This window comes from Aythya ferina (assembly GCF_964211825.1).
Source record: "Aythya ferina genome assembly, chromosome: 2".
Classification (NCBI taxonomy): domain Eukaryota; kingdom Metazoa; phylum Chordata; class Aves; order Anseriformes; family Anatidae; genus Aythya; species Aythya ferina.
This window is the reverse complement of record NC_140297.1, coordinates 58,745,419-58,762,169: the sequence shown is the minus strand read 5'-3', so window position 1 is coordinate 58,762,169 and position 16,751 is coordinate 58,745,419. Positions and strand designations below refer to the sequence as shown.

General features: G+C 41.4%; 1 protein-coding gene across 6 annotated transcripts in view; it reads right to left on the bottom strand.

Annotated features, from left to right (window-relative positions):
- GLI3 (GLI family zinc finger 3) overlaps positions 1–16,751 on the bottom strand; it is a 217,423-nt gene that overhangs the window by 33,231 nt on the left and 167,441 nt on the right. For 5 of the 6 annotated variants that reach the window (XM_084509755.1, XM_084509756.1, XM_084509757.1 and 2 more), the window contains 3 exons: positions 12,355–12,571; positions 10,762–10,878; positions 9,317–9,457 (listed from right to left, as the gene is read on the bottom strand). In XM_084509755.1, the coding sequence (XP_084365881.1) occupies positions 9,317–9,457; positions 10,762–10,878; positions 12,355–12,571 (475 nt within the window). The remainder of the gene's footprint in view (positions 1–9,316; positions 9,458–10,761; positions 10,879–12,354; positions 12,572–16,751) is intronic. The other variant, XM_084509758.1, reaches the window with a different exon arrangement.

Sequence of the window (16,751 nt, the reverse complement as noted above, 5' to 3'; positions counted from 1 at the left end):
GCCCTCAAAACCAAATGCAGAATCCACACTTGAGCCTGTATGCAGATTGCCCAGCCCTGCCTTCACTTGCACATGCCTGTCTGCCACTTCTATCTGCACGTCCACCTGCAATAGCTTCCACGTGCAATAGCTGGGCCTGCACTCATGGATTTCAGTTCTTCCAGGCACCAGGTTTCCATGGGCAAAACATTTTGGGTACAATATGGGTGGCTAAGAGGGGAGAACATGGCACTTGTGACAAAGATATGAAGATAAAATCCTACTCTTCTTGAGGTGGGTGACAAAAGCAGTGCAGAAACACATCATGCAGATCAGAGGCCTCCAGGAAGCTTCCTGTAGATGTTCCACTGGTTTGCCACCATAAGACAAGCTACATAACAGCAAATCACTTGGTCAGCAGTAGCACAGGAGGAAAAACCTGCACAGAAATGGCAGCTCTGTCCAGGGGAATATGCTTTACCTTTGCACAGGGCTGAATAGTATCCGTCAGTGCACAAGTCCAACCTTCCCTGCAGCTCCCACGCAGCAAAAGCAGCAGGCTGCAATTTCTGTTTCCTCTCTTCTACACGATATGCCACCCAGAGTCAAGAGCTGAAGAACCAGCTCACTTTGCAGCTTTGCTTCTGTCTATGCCTTCATCACTCAGGCAGCACGGTCTCCCCTGGGACTCGTCTGCCAGCTTCTTATCCTACACTGCCCCAAAAAACTGGGAGCCACCCATGGAACATCACTAACCTGGAGGAGCTCACTAGCTCAGCTGTCAGGGCAAATAAACACTAAATAAATGGGTATGTCCACAAACCATCTGAAAAGTGTTTTGTGACTGAAACCACACAGAGCCGCCAGGCCTTGCTCGCTGTCATGCGCGGCCTTCGCATTAAAGTGCCTGCTGGTTCTGAGTTCAGTCCCAAAGGCTGCAGTAACCTCTCCAGGCACAGGAGCACTGCTCAGTCCCTACCCACAGCAGCCAGGAGGAAGTGTTACTTCAACTATATGGCCATCTCTGTCAGGGACACCAATTCAGAGACAATGACTTTGGCAATTCACATGAACAGTAGCCATAGCAGCAGCAGACTAACAACAAGTTTTCCTAATGCTGTGAAAGAAATGCTAATTACAGAGGAATTAAAATATAAAAAAATGATTACATTTCTCTCTCTAAATCCCCTCTTAAGACTTCACAGATTAGGGTGGATTTATTTTTTTGTAAACCTTTCTCTATCAAAAAAAAATCCCCACTTTTTTGTTTTTTCTTTTTTTCCTTCTCCTCTGTAATTCATCAAAAGCCAGACTCTAGGTAGGGGAACTGCTGATGCTGGAGTGCTCGAGAGGACCCCAGCCAAAGCACAGCTGGCCTTCAGGGCAAGCCCTGAGTAAATGAGATCCCTTCACAGGACAGCCGCGCTGGCTTTTAACACTGCTGGAAGGCAGAGGGCATCACGGCGGTGGTGCGGAGCGGGGATGTGCTGGGAAGGCAAGCAGGGATTGTGCTGGACCCTGGAGGCTGCTGGTGCGCCACGGAGCACAGAGAAAACAGCAGCGAGGTCGGTCTGTGGTGATTTAACCTTAAAACCCCCCAGCACTGACATGGTTACCTCTGATAGGGGGTTAAAGACGTCCTTCAGGACAACAAGGCTGTGTTAGATACCCACATGGAAACCAAGAGAGAGTGAACACGCACTTAGGGGCAGAGATCAGCTTTATTAGCTTTGGGATGGTATGTAATGAACCGCTGGGCCACAAATGCCACTGTTCTGGCACATTTTAAAGCTGCAGGTTCAGCTGCCTATAACCCAGCACAGTAAGGTGGCATCTTAATTACAACTTGGCCTTTAAATGGACAGCAAGGAGGAGATTTTGCAATCTAAACATTAAACATTCACTACAAACTTCTGTACAGATCTTTCTCACAATTATTTACTTTTGCTGTATAATCTCTTCTCCCTCTCTCTCCTCTACCTTCCTCCCTCACAGCTACAAAGATCAAACACACTGAGGGGATACACAAGCTGAAGAAAAACTTTGCATGGTATTTGCTTGCCTTTAAAGCAGCTCTCTGACTTCCCAAAGTTGTCCCAGCCTTCAGTCCAAGCCCTGGGCTTGTATCACTCAAAGAATTTTTTTTTTTTTTTGCACACAGCATTGCTTCTCCAAATACAGGGCAGGGTCCAGTCTCCACAGAGAAAAAAAAAAATAAATAAATAAAATAAGATGAAATAAAATAAAACCACCACCAAAAAACCTTTGCTGTTTTAAGTAAAACATTCTTCTTTTGTCAGGGAAAAAAAAAAAAAAAAAAGATTACTATAATGGATTTCATGTCCTTATCTATTTCTTACTCTTTTCAATTTAAAGGAAACATTTCTGAACCTTTCAGGGCAGTGGCTGCCATCGTCACACACAATGAGACTCTGAACGGGATGAAGCATCTGTGTTACTGCACTAGGACCAAATAAAACCATAATGGAAATGCACTGAAAACAGCCTCTGTGAATTATAATATTAATAATAATAAAAAATCCCAGCACATATTCAAATTCACATGGCAACTGGGATGTTGCCACTACATCCCGTTTGGATTGTGAACTTCACCTGTACTATGGGGAGTTGCAAGCATACCTCCAGAGCCAAGAGAAAAGAAATGCACCGAGGATAATCTGCCTTCTGGGGCAGCTGTTTGTAATTGCCTACTTCAAGGTATAGATGCCTGCCCACACAAATGTGAACGGCACCACATCATTGTCAGCTCAGGGGTAGGCAAAGCGTGACTCTCCCGTTCATTTACGGCTCTGTCACTGCAGCTATTACTCAGGGGAGCTGCTCTCATCTCAAGGAGTGGCTTATTCCCTTAGTGCAGTTGGATCCTTTTTAGTGTAGAGAGGCGAAACTCCCTCCAGTCCTTACCTGCCCTTCTCCGGTGAGAGAGGAGCTGAGGAAGAAGCCAAGGGCAGTAAGAGGGAGGGTTTTGGAAGTCTATTGAGTTTAGGTGTCCCTATTTACAGGTGTCCAAAATGACCTGCTCCTAAGGGTCTGGTCCCTCAGAGAGCAGTGTGCTCCCCATCTCCCAGTCAAACACGTTTTTCAGTGTTTCGAGGTGATGAGGGCACCCCAAATCATTGCAGATGCTGCAAAACATAAATAAAAGATGGAGAGCAAATTTTGTTCAGTCAGATAATGACAGGACAGGGGAAATGGTTTTAAACTAAAAGAGAGGAGATTTAGATTAGATGTTAGGAGGAAATTCTTCACTCAGAGGGTGGTGAGGCACTGGTACAGGTTGCCCAGAGAAGCTGTGGATGCCCCATCCCTGGAGGTGTTCAAGGCCAGGCTGGACAAGGTCCTGGGCAACCTGATCTAGTGAGTGGCATCCCTGCCCGTGGCAGAGGTGGTGGAGTTAGATGGTCTTTAAGGTCCCTTACAACCCAAACCATGCTATGATTCCACGAAAACCTGAGCTGAGCTAGCCTGTGGACACAGCCTGGGTTTTATGGAGAAGCAGAGGGTAAAAACCGTCAGAAACTCAACTCAGGGAACCTCTCAAAATGGTTCTTCTGGGTATCTTCAGCACATTGCAATTACTATGGGTACCTGAGAAAGACAAGAAACTTTCCTTGGGGCTGAGGTGCAATAGGAGAGCCTGGCAGAGCATTAGAGTGACTGCCCCAGTGATTGCCAGGGGAGTGCTTCGGTCACCAGGGCTTGGAAGAAAGGCAGGAAGAACTCAGCAAATGAAATCCTGAGTGTAAACCATCGCTGTCAGTTTAGGGCTTTTTGATCTCATCTAATCAAATATAACAACAATAAGAGAATTTTATTACTGCACAATTAAGGAGAAAACACTAACAAAAAATAGCTCTGCAGTTCTTCAAGCATGTTTTTGAATAAAAAAATAATTATCATCAAGGGTACACAGCAAGGGGGATGAGAAATAGGCAGGACTGCATTTTTCTGATTGCCATTGTATTAATATTTAACAATAACTTCAGTCATTTCCTTGAAGGATAATTTTCTTAAACAAACTTTTATCTTTAGTGTTTAACCCTTTTGCAATATTTTATTCTAAACTGATTTCTGGGGGAAAAAAAAAAAAAAAAAGGAAGACAAACTGCAACAAAAAGCAGATTTATAAAAATATACAATATCTTATTAGCTTCTGGGCGCTCAAGTGCATTTATCACATATTTAAAACAAACTTGAGCTCAGCTAAGCCCAATTATAATATCTCGCTGGGCAGAGAAATTAATTAAACAGCTGAATGATAAAGACCCCAGCAGCAAACTGACGCTTTAAAATAAATAAGATTTTTTTTTTTTAATAAGAAGAAAGGAAAGAAAGAAATCCATAACACACATGCTCAAACAGCAACGTGAACAATCTTTACAGGAGCGCAATGCAATGTAAATAAGACGACCTGGCAGGCGACCACAGCAGCGGCTCTAATGCTGCTCTCCGACTTTGTGATTTGCTAATGTGAAACACACGCACCCCTTTTGCACCAAGTTCAAATAACCCTGGGATCCCAGCTGTGCAGCTCAGCGACTGAACCAGAACAAGGGCAGAACTTGTCAGGATTTAAGAGCTTTCAGCCAAACCCTTCAATTGCAGCCGGTACCCTATTCCATAGAAGGATATCAATTATAGATAGTGACTTGCTTTAGCAGGGCAGTCGGTACTGTCAGACACTAGATAGACAACCATGAAGAATCATGAATCTTTCTATTAACTGTAAGAGGAAAAAGAAAAAAAAAAAGGATGGATGGGTGCTATAAATAAGGCAGAGCATGTGAATGGTTTAACACCTTGCCGTTTGGTGTATGTATCATGAAAATTTAACCACGCTGAATTCTAAGTGGCACATATCGCTTGGAAATAAGAGCTCCCACACCAAAATCATTACGGTGTCAAAGCCTTCTGGGTGGGTCAATAACAATTCTTTTATGTAGCTTTTTAGTTATTTATTCATAGCAGCACAGGTTCTGTTCATAAATTCAGTCCGAAAACATTGTCTCTTGAGGCCTAAACACACTTTGACTAGCGCCCACATTTTACACTAATAACAGCTGGAATTCACCACAGAAAATAAAGCAGAAAAATGCCAGTGTGTGCTGACCATTGTGCCCAAGACCACAATTTGTGCTGTAAAGCTGTACTACATATTCAGACACAAGTATGTTTGCATTTACTGTTTCATATATGCTGTATTACACATCACTTTGCAATGCAGACATGGCTAAAATCTGATTCACCTATCCTTGATTTCAGAGTAAATCGGTTCTACAATTTCCAGAAAGGTAATAATGCTGTCCTCATGTGACAGAAAGACTGGAATATACACAAGCAAACCCATATTTACTTCTTTCAAAATACAAGCGTATGTGCTTGTGGATTCACCCTGTACATAACGGCAGTAATGATATCAATAATGTGAGCTGTGTGGACTGTGTATCACGGAAAAGATGCCCTGAGCTCCACTCTACCTAGTGGGACTGGAATTCATTCTAATGTACCCAATCCCTTAAGAAACAAAATAAGCAGCTAGAAACAGGCTTCCATCTTTTCCCTAAACACTGCAGTTCCTCTAAAATTTTGATGCTTTTGAAAGCAAAGCTTGGGCAACAACAGTCTGTTCTGCACCATGGGAGGTTTGGGGTCTGATTCCCTACTAAACATTCATGGCTATGAAGAGTATCCTTATTCCTCTGAGAAACGGGAGAAAAATTACATTCATTGTAAGACTTACTGTCAGCCCATGCAGATCCTGAAATTTCAGCTTTTTCAGGATGTACAGGAATGCTTTTAAGGTCTTTTTCTGAAACTCTGTATTTTACAGTTTTTCATTTTCCCAGCCAAACTTCCAAAGCTCAGCGAACTGGCTTAGAGAGCTACAGCTGTACAGGTGAAAGGACGCTGTGAATACTTCCACGTAAAATATACAAATTTTGGAGTGGGTGACAGGAAAGGGTTTTCTTGCAATCCTTTGTAAATGTCTACATAGCTCACTTAGTTTCTCTACACAGTTCACTTGACTACCCTTAGTCAAGAAGGTGTATGTACACGATATGATGTAGTGCTCTATCACATGCAGGTAGCCACCCAACTTCTGACCACATGGCTGTAGCTCTCTGCTCACACAGATCATCCCCACTGAGTGTCAGGGAATACAGGGATGCTCACAGATGTCATTTGAATGAGTCTTGCCAGGGCAATTTAAACCTTTTATTGACTTCATCTATCCCAGGTGCCCCTGTCTTGGTGATTACAACTCCTCAGTAGAATTAACAGAACAGGAAAGTTACCCATGTTTTTGATGTCCCAGGTGGCAGTCCAGCATCTTACTTCAAATCCCACTTCAGTCTCTGCCGGAGCAACTAACTGATGCTCTGCAAAGTCTGCCAGCAAGTCAGAAAGCACTCGCACAGGCAATGCAGAAGAGCCCTGCTGCAAGATGTGAAGGTTGGTATCTATTATCCTGCAAAGCCCTGAACCTGCTGGGAAGCATAGCACGATCCTAGCTACATGCCTACCTGTACACAAGCCAGCTCAGGTACCTCCAGTCAGCACTGAAGAGCCTGACATACACGTCCCTGGAGTCACAGTGTGAAGACAACCCAATGCCCACAACCAGGCCATTCCTTCCCTTGCATTTGAGCAGCATCGAGTACCACAGGACTCTGGGCTTGACGAGGCTTCCAGCTGCTACTGCAGTGTAAGTATTACTGAGTACGGACGTACTCATACCAGAGGCACATTCTCTGTGCCTAACACAGGTGTACACATGCGTACACCACGTCAGAAGCTCAGCGCAAAGAGGAACGTGCAGCCATGGCTATTTGCATCTGCTCAGATTTACCCACAAGTATTTGGGTACAAGGCCATGAGCCCCAGCAGTGGGGAGATTTTCAGGGACTGAACCACTGCTCGGGGACTTAACACTTTCTTCCAGAGCCGCACACTTAAGCAAAGCTGGGCTGCTCTGCCATGAAGCCCTACTGAGATCCAGACTTCATTTCCAGCGCTGCTGCAGGTGTGCATCAAGGGGCTGCGACAATCAAGGGCTGACAAAACGTGAGGGAGACAGAGCATGGCCAGCCTTTCAAACAGAGTTAGATGTCTCGAGCCCTTTTGCAATTCTGGACAGAAATAACTCGCTCAAGTCCACACAGCAGGCTGCTGCCAGAGCAGCAAACGAAATCACAAAGCCGGGCCCCATCACTGAGTCACGCTGACTCTGGCAGTGTGATTTGAGCTACCTGAATGTGATGGTTGTGACGAGGATGATGATCCTATTGTCTTCAGGGTCTCAAGTCAGGAGTTGTGCCTCATAATCTTAAATGCCATAACATACGTAAATCTGCCAAAAAGAACTCCTTTTATCACAGAAACCTGTTTTTTTTTTTTGTTTGTTTTTTTGTTTTTTTTTTTTTTGTTTTGTTTTGTTGTTTTTTTCCTCTGCCTGTGTTTACAGCTGGAGAAACCCATTTCAGATGTTGCCATCATGCAAAACCATAGGAAATACATTTTTTTAGAGAATTCTTGCTGTTGACCTTTATAATACTGTCAGATTTGCTATGAAAAACACACTAGAAACAACACATTATTATTTTTTTTTTTTTTAAATAACAATCCTACTTTAATTTACCTGCTGCTATAAAACTTTAGCTATTAGGTAAAAGGCACAGTGGAATTCAATTAAATGTTGTATCTGCAACTTCAAAAAATCCTCTTCCTTTTTTTTCATTTCCAAGGGCACCTTTATTCTGAATTTCTCTTTTATTTCATATATTTTGGTGTAAATTATTTATCATCATTGCTGGGATCATTTCTGAATATTAAGAACAGTTTTCCAGGCATCATAAAGCCTTAGCCTTACAATTATGAGCAGATATGAAGATCAGGCCTGTGCAGAGCACCAGATGATGTCAATCAGTCTGTTTGCATAGAATCAATTGCAAGACCGACACTTGATCTTTCAAATGTGTCCAACCCTTTGCAGCAGCTTTTCATATGGAATTTCTTCCCAAAAAGATAATAAAACATTAAAAGGCCCGCTCCTCGCATTTCATTTTGTCCTATCAAAATGTTAGGATACTTTTTGCATAAAAAGTATCTAAAGAATTCCCCCCAAAAGGCCACATATTTGCCATTAGTTCATTTCATGATATTCTTTAATTTATTATTATTGCTATTGTTACTGTCACTACTGCTACTACTACTACCAATAATAAAAACATAAGAAACTGAATACTTGATGAATAATTTCCATCACCACCAGGCTGTCACACTCCAGCAAGTGAAAGCTGGCATTGATTTACTGAAGTCAGCTTTGCAGCATCAATCTACCATTTTGCATAGTGTTTGGAAATATATGGTGGTTTTTTTTTTTTTTTCAATTTGTGGTGAAAAGTACATTTTTCAACATGTTATTTCAGTACTATTGGCCATATTATGTAACAGATTTTGCACGATCTCCAGGAAAGTATTAAACATTTTTCTACAATAAATATAATTCTGACACACTGATCATTTGCTGAAGAAGGTCCTCTCTAAATTGTACTATGAATTCCTTTTTTTTTCAGAGTATTTAGATAAGCTCATTGACATTTAAGAGGTGCTACTAGCTAAGTGGTTGGAAATCGTAGGTGTATTGTACTTGGTAGGTTACATTCTGAATTTTGGTGGTTCATTTTCTAGCTTACAATATTAAAAAATAGTAATAATTTCCTTCAGCAAATGGAGGGGAAGAAAAAACAAGACAAACAAGACAGATACAGCTAATATGGTTGCATAAATAGTGAACCCTACAGTTTGCTTTTGCTAAAAGGACTGAACTAACTCTGTCTCTATGTATTTAGCCAAATAATCCAATTCAGTTTTCACAGAACAGTAAATTGATACAAAAAAGCTGCAAACCCTTAGGGAAGGGGAAGAACTCCACTCGCCCATTTCTACTGTTACAGTCCCTTTTGGGGAAAAAAATCAAACTTGGCTAAAGGTTAATAATAATTCATGTCCAGCTTACTATTACTCAATAACTATCAAAGTCTCTAACTCAAAATAGCGTTTGCTGGCTTACAGGATCAGAGCCATTACAATCTCTATTGAAGACTTTATTGAATTTTACACTAAGCTTTAGCTGACTGAACAGGTCAAGCACTGTGGCTCAGAGTTTTCTTTATTCTCAGAAACTCATAAACCCCTCTCCAGTTTGCAGCGCTGTTAGCTAAGAAACTTGACTCAGCACAGGGTCAGAGAACCTGACCCCCATGAAAAAGGTCACATAGTTTTAAAACCCGGTTCCTGAATACCATTAACTTACATGCACTAGCTGTTCCTGCGTGTCAAACTCCCGGGAACAGCCTTCCCAATGGCAGTTTGTCTCATAGACCACTTCAGGCTCCTGTTTGCTTTCATCTTTGTCCCCTTCCTCCTTTACCAGGGTCATTCCTTCTGGCTGTTCCTGGAGAGAAGAAAAAAACAGGCGTGAGGAGAGGAGAGAGGAAATTCTGAAATGGAGGAGGAGAAGTGAATTACTTTTGCATTGAAAGAAAGACAGAGTAGGGGGGAAACAGATTATTATACCCTCAGTTCACCCTGTTATTCTGCTCTACGAAATATAAAAGCTCAAAACAGGCCTGGTAAACCAAAACCATGTGTCAGCTATATGTGTAAAATGTATTTTTCTTCCCCAGAAATATTAACTGCAGAGAATTTGTAAAAAATAAAACCCATTCACTTGTCAGTTAAAATCAAATTGTAAAGGCTCGCTTCCTTTACCCTGTATTTATGCAGCTCTATATTTGCACACTTGCCCTAATTATACACAAGTAGTAGTAATAAAAAAGACATTATTTAATATAGTTGAATTAACTGGAATTTGTCTTTACTACTACAGTTGGACATAAATCGCATCACCAGTTATCCAAAGTGTGTTTGCATTGCTAGTCCAGTGACAGATTTGCACATAAAAGTCTTTCCAAGAATAGACTTGTAATTTTCAGGCCTCTTGTCAGTCCTTTCTTGTCCATAATATGTGCATGAAAGGGCTAAGCAGGGAAAGTCAGCATTTAATTTGGGGTTTTGATTCTCCACCTTCAGTTCCTCAAAGTGAATCCCTCTCCCAGCTTGTGCTGGCTCAGGGTGAGAGTAGGACATTGACGTAAACGTTCGGTTCGGGTTATGAACTCATGCTATTTCTCCATTTCAACCCTGCTGAGGGATTTAGATGGATCTTGTTTTGTATGTTTTCATGGATTCTCTCACAAGATCAAGTCACTGATTCACTGACCTGCCTTTCGTCACTGTAAATTACAAGTCACTTTACTAAAACCAGCGGGATCAACCAGTAAGGAAAGTGTAGCAAGCCAGACTGCAGGCCAGCAACGAGGCCTCAAAGCAGCTCGGTGCTAAGATCCATTAAAAGTCCATGTGGCATAAATATTTTTGCCAAATGGAAAACCCATCCTGAATAAAGACCCAAATGTCTTTGGTTCCCTTTTCTGTGGAGAACAGAGGGTTGAGCACTCAGTGAACCAACAGAGATGTTTCTCCCTCAGCCTCCTTCCTCTCTGCCCTCATTCTGTAGCAAAGTAAGGCCTTGCTGCTTGGGTTTAATCCTGTACTCAGTCCCTTGCTACCGTGAGCTGTGTGTGTGTACAAGATGAAGGCTCTGAGGAGGGCAGGAGGGCTAAAAACAGGGGAAAGGTGTGTTTTCCCTCCAGCAGTGAGAAAAAAAGGCTGATGACTGCAAGCTGAAGGCCATACCTGCACGCTTCCTGCGCCCGGGCTGGGGAGGTCCTCATCGGGCTTTATCTTGGAGCGCTTGTTGTGCATTGGATCTCCAGTGCTGCTCACTGCAGACTCGCTTGTGGGTTTGTTCTGCTGCAGGCAGTTGGTGCGTTGTGTTGTTTTTTTTTTTTTCCCCAAAAAAGACAAAATTAGACTGTGATAAATATGTAGCTCCCAACAGAAATATGCAGCATCTGCTCAGCAACTTTATTTGGAGAAGCTACACTGTTAATTATATTGGATATGCAATTACATTGTGTTTCAATTACATAGCATTAACTTGTGGAAGAACTGCATCACTCAACCTTGTAATGGAGCAGGGAGGGAACAGGAAGGAGAGCATTTGATGTAATTCCTTGCTACAAACCAATGCTGTTTTTGGCGGGCCAGGGAGGGGTAGGAAGGACTTGATTTTCCACATAATGATGACTTCAGAAACGCAACTTTGAAAAGCGAAATCACTATGCACTAGTTAGAATAAACATGAGAAGATGATTTTTTTTACACTTGGAGGAAAAGTTTCCCCACTTCATGTCTGTATGCAACATCTCAGCTCTTTTATTGTGTTTCCCTTACAATGATGGATAGGGAGGAAAATTGAACACAAGCATGAATGTCTCTGCTGAAAAATCCTAGATGAAGCCCCGGATTCTCTAAAGTCAACAGCAAAACTAACGCTGACATAAACAGGCTGGAATCTTGTTTTCCCTCTTGCTGTGCTAGACTGAACACTGTTATCTACACCTGCAAATGGATCTTGTAGAAATCCAGAGATCTTTTAGAGATATCTGAACTTGCACAGACCCCACAAAAAATCAATATGCTTCCCACAGCAGTATATTCTGCTTCTGCATTTGTAAAAGCTAGCCAGGAGATAAACAGCTCCCAGACTGATAAATAACCTATCCCAAGTCATCTGGAAACAAACCACGAGTTAATAAAAAAAAACAAAAACAAAACAAGAACCATGCACATTACAGGCCTGATTCCCTGCTGCACATCTCCAGCTTTTGAGAACACAGCTTTGCTCACTGAAATGACTAATCCCAACCTACCAAGTCCAATTTTGCATAAAGCAGAGAAGAAAAAAAAAAAAAAAAAAAGAAAACAAGAAACTTCAAACCTCCGTACAATCTTTGAGCTGCTCTGTACTCACACCCATTCTGGATGGCAGAATGTGTCTCTGTGTCCAGAGGTATACCAGTCAACATGATTTTGAGGTGAAGATGCTAAGCTCTAAATCATTAAGTGTTTCAGTGTGTTTTTTCCCCTTCTCTGCTCCCTACCTGTATTAAGTTGTCTGACTCAGAAAAGACAGGTTGGAATGAGAAGCCGCTGCAGCACACTGAAATATTTATGAGGACTAAAAGGCATGCTACCAATCAGGAACACTGCGTATATGCCTGTGATTTATAATAACGGGACTGCAAATGCTATAGCTGCAAGAAAACTGTTATCGAAGGGTCTCCGTGACAGTGGTGATTAATTGCCAACAAGACAATGTGATTTGTTTCATTTTTTTCATTTTTAAATTATTGGGGTGCAAAGGTTTCTTTTGTTGTCTCTCACCTGTGTGGACTCAGAAGGCCCAGAGCTGACCTGGACAGGGTTCAGGACACTGGGGATGCCGGGGATAGGTCTCTGGGTAGGAAAAGTTGGAGCAGGATGGATGAGAGGAGGGCTGTGTCCAAAGGCTGAACCCAGGGTTTGCTGACGACTTATAATTTGCTGATGCATTTGCTGGAGGGATACTGGTGTAGGAGGGTACGTGAAACTCAGAGCAGGGCTGAATTTGGGAGAAAAAGGAGGGAAAAGGAAGGAAAATGATGAGGGTCATTACTGTATGGAACTGTACAGATTAAAACCTTAAAAATATTTGATGTTTTACATTAACTGAAGTCAGATCCCTTCCTCCCCTCATGTCTTTCCTTGTGCCCCAACGACTGATAAATCCAGCTTTTAAACTCAGAGTTGGTCTGGATTTACTAGTGAGCACAAAAATGATACCATAACAAAACATAACATCTTTTCCTAACATTTACCACAAAACCACAGAAAGCTGAGTAAAATAAAATTCAGAAAAACTGAAATAAAAGGCAAGCAGTTCAATAACAGCTATTTATTGCAATAACAAACTTTAGATAAAGAAAAAGAATGGGTGCCTACATGCTTTATAGTACTTTTATTGATAATGCAGTTCCCCTATGTTCGCCTGTATGAAGCAGTTCCTTTAATCTTGGCTCATGCTATGCTCTTTCATATGTCTCTAGATCTTATTACAAGAGGAGAGAAAATCAATTGGTTAAATGTGTTCTGAACACCGTACTTGTCATATCACTCTTTTGTTTGCAAAGATGGAAAGCTCAGTTCATCCAGAATGTCACCTAAAGAATTTCCATCAGCGCTGTTTGGTTACAGAAACTGATGGATTAACCTTTCCCCTCTGAAATTGGTGATCAATGAGTTTCAATGTAGAAATATTCCAATGGGAAAGCACTTCTTCTTCTTCCAGTTAAACAACATTAAATGTCTATTAAAGCCCATTATGCATGTTAATACCTGTCATCACTTCATTACTTCACTGTATTTCACAGACTACAGTGACTTTGGAGGAAATTACACTGCCATCTAAGGAACTATTTTGTGGGTACTGCCAAAGCATTCTTCGTGTCATACTTAAAAAATAAATGGTACAGAGCTAAATCTTCACCCACAGAAATATGAGATTCTCCTGTAAACATTTTCCAATAACTTATAACCATAGCAAAAAGAAAAAGGAATAAACAGGGTATTAATTGATTTTTTTTTCTTTAAAAAAGATCAGTTCAAAAGAGCCATACAAATTTAAAACATCAAGTCTTAAAAGAAAGAGGTGCAGGCATAATACCTTTTAATAATCAAGGCTTCTTCTAATGTCAAAAGCGTGGATTTAATCCAAATTTACAGTCTCAAGTCTTAATTGCTGTTACTGCTAAGTGTATTAAATGAAAATATTGTGATACAAAAAGAGCTGAAATCATTTCAACCATTTTAAGTAATACTTCTACAGAAATTCTGTGTTCATTAATCTGACTATACATTTTGTCTGTTTGACTCCAATCCATATAGAGACAGCTTCAATGTGATTACATTACTATTATTCCTGGTGAGAACTGTGCATTACAATAGTTTGCCCATTTAGGACAGAATATCATTAAGAATACCCTGGGAGAATTTTACTGGTCTTTGAGGAACTCTCTTTTCATTTTGCATTGTATTCTTTTTAATAAAGGGAGGCAGAAACGGAGTGAAAACAGTAATTGTTCACAGCAAGAGTTAGGGAGAAATCAGTAATAATATTCAGTTATTGCAGCTCTATAGTCCCTGCTAGTGTTCCTGTAAGCAACCATGAATGATTACAGCACGACTTAGCTAAGGTAGCCACTATGGATGATTGATAGGACATTAATCAAAAGATGCATATCAGGCTCAGAATTTGTTCACAGCTTTCTTCTAATAGCTGATTTCATGTTCACTGAGCTCTATGCCAGTTTGTTCAATTTATTCTTCAGTGTACAAGCCATTCATCAAAGAACACAATGATTTAACACCCATTTTCCTTTTTAGTAACAAACATTACTAAGTGTAACTACTCTGGTCTGTTCATTAAAAAACATACAATTACAATGTCATACATGAGGCTGAAACGATGCCTCTTTACTATATCCCTGCCTCTATCCTGCTACATACACTGTGAGTTAATCTTGTGTACTTTAAACAGTAGACGGCACCATCCTGAAGATGCTATCAAATCCTGAGATCAACAAATACAACGTGCAAACAATTTGGATGAAGTATTTTATTTCTTTATGAGCAGTTAGTACCTAGGACATTTTCACTCCTTAGCTGAATCAGTTTAAAAGAAAAAATAAGTGGTCTCATTTCATTTGGAGCTCCAAGTATGTACCACCCTTAGAAACACAGTCATTATTATTATTATTATTATTATTATTATTATTATTATTATTTGTTTTCTAGGTGTTTAAGCATGCACAGCAATACCTAGCTTTGCAAGTCCCAGTTCACAAGCTCGCCAATATTCTCCAAATCCTACACAGTAAAAAGACAAATTTAGGATTCATCCACAAGACATGACTGCCTTGAGCGTATATCCTGCCTATCAGCTCTGTGAATACAGATACATGAGCACCTGCACCTAACATTCATTTTTAACCTATCCAGAGCACAGGAGATCACTCCCAAACAGTTCAGGAGGGGCAGGAGGTACCGCTGTGATATGAATTTATTTTTAGCTCAGTAGGAGGTTGTTACGGTGCCGGTGATAAGGACTCAGGAAGTTGGATGGTGAAGAGGAACCTTTGGCCCTGAGAAGGAGAAAATACTATAGGAGCCCCAAGATATATGCACACAATTTGCACTTAATGTACCTCATATATATTTACTGGAGTTTGGCAATATTCTCGCCTCTGTCCCTCCAAAGATGGGGAACGACTGCTGTGCCAACAGTATTTTTAGTCAGTTATCCCTGCTTTGCATTCTCTACCCCACAGAGAGCAACACAAAAAGAGATGATGCCTCCAATGGCAAAACATCTTTTTAACTAGAAGACGAGAGCAGCTCCACTTTAACAAATATAGAAGACAGTCTCACTGGCCTGCAGTGACATGCCTTGCAGCAGTACAGTGCAAGAGCTTAAAAGTTAAGTAAGTATATTTGTTATTCCTTTGTACATAAATACACATGGCTTCCATCAAAAGGATACATTTTACCCCACAGAGATGCCATTTTTCTTTACATCTTCTCTAACACCATATGGAGCCTCCAGAAGGATGCTAAGCCAGGCATCTCTGACTTTTGTCCAGACATTATCTTAGCTAGGGGCTCTTACTGGAAAACAATGACACCAGCAGCAGATGCATTGAGAAACACATGCACAGATGTGCTGATGAAAGGAGGAAGAATCCTTATTTCTTTAGTATCTTTCTTTTGCCCAGTACCCAACAGCACAGGGCTGAGACTGAGGTACTGAGATTTTCCTATGGAGCCTCGCAACTTGCTTTACATTCTTTCCAAACTTCACACCCCTCAGACTGAAACAAAAAGGAGATCACGAGGGAGCAGACAAATAGGGTAGCAACTAGCCAGAACATCTGAGGAAGAGTACTTGGAAATGGTGATAACAGTTCAGGCACCAGGGTATTTCCTAAATATCTCAGACAGCTGCCTTCAAATCATTCTCTCCAACTGGTTCTGGAGAGCTCTTCATAAGGCAAAATGACCTGCCTCAGTTTAATGTCACCCTTAGGCGAGATGCTGTCACTGAGCAACTTGGCCAATTTTTCTGATCTAAAAAGATCAGAAAGATCTTAAGGAACAGAAGGTGTCAGGTCTTTCTCTGCCTTTCAGAAACCATTCAGGCTGCTCGACAATGAAGTTCATATTGTGAGCCAAAAAGAAGAAAAAGAAACCAAAACTTAAACACGGCTGGCACAGAGCACTCTGTTGGGAAGGGAGACCTGGATTTCTCCTCTCCTTCCCAAAGTTTTTAAAGCACTTTGTCCAATAACTCTTGAATACAAGGTACATACAGCATTTTTGTAGCCCAGACTCCCCTGAGACCCCTTGGAGATCCCTCAGCCTTGACCGACAGCTGTGTGCTCTCTTGATGGCCCCATGCTGTTTTCTGGTCAGGAGACCAGCATCAACAGGAAGGATGGGCCGTGGCACCATCAGGCCTTCACCAGCCCTTCTAGCCATGTTTGCTTAGAATTGCACCTATATGGCAACGCTGTCACTCAGTGACTGCCTAAAATTCATACTCAGAGGTGGTAAACAAGGCCTGCAAGTAGTGATTTTGAGAGCTACGAGACCACATCTAGTGAAAACCACAACCATTTTTTGAAGAAGTGATGAGTGGCTTCAGAGGCCTCAGTTTGCTTCATGCTTCTTTGAAGATACCTTCAAGG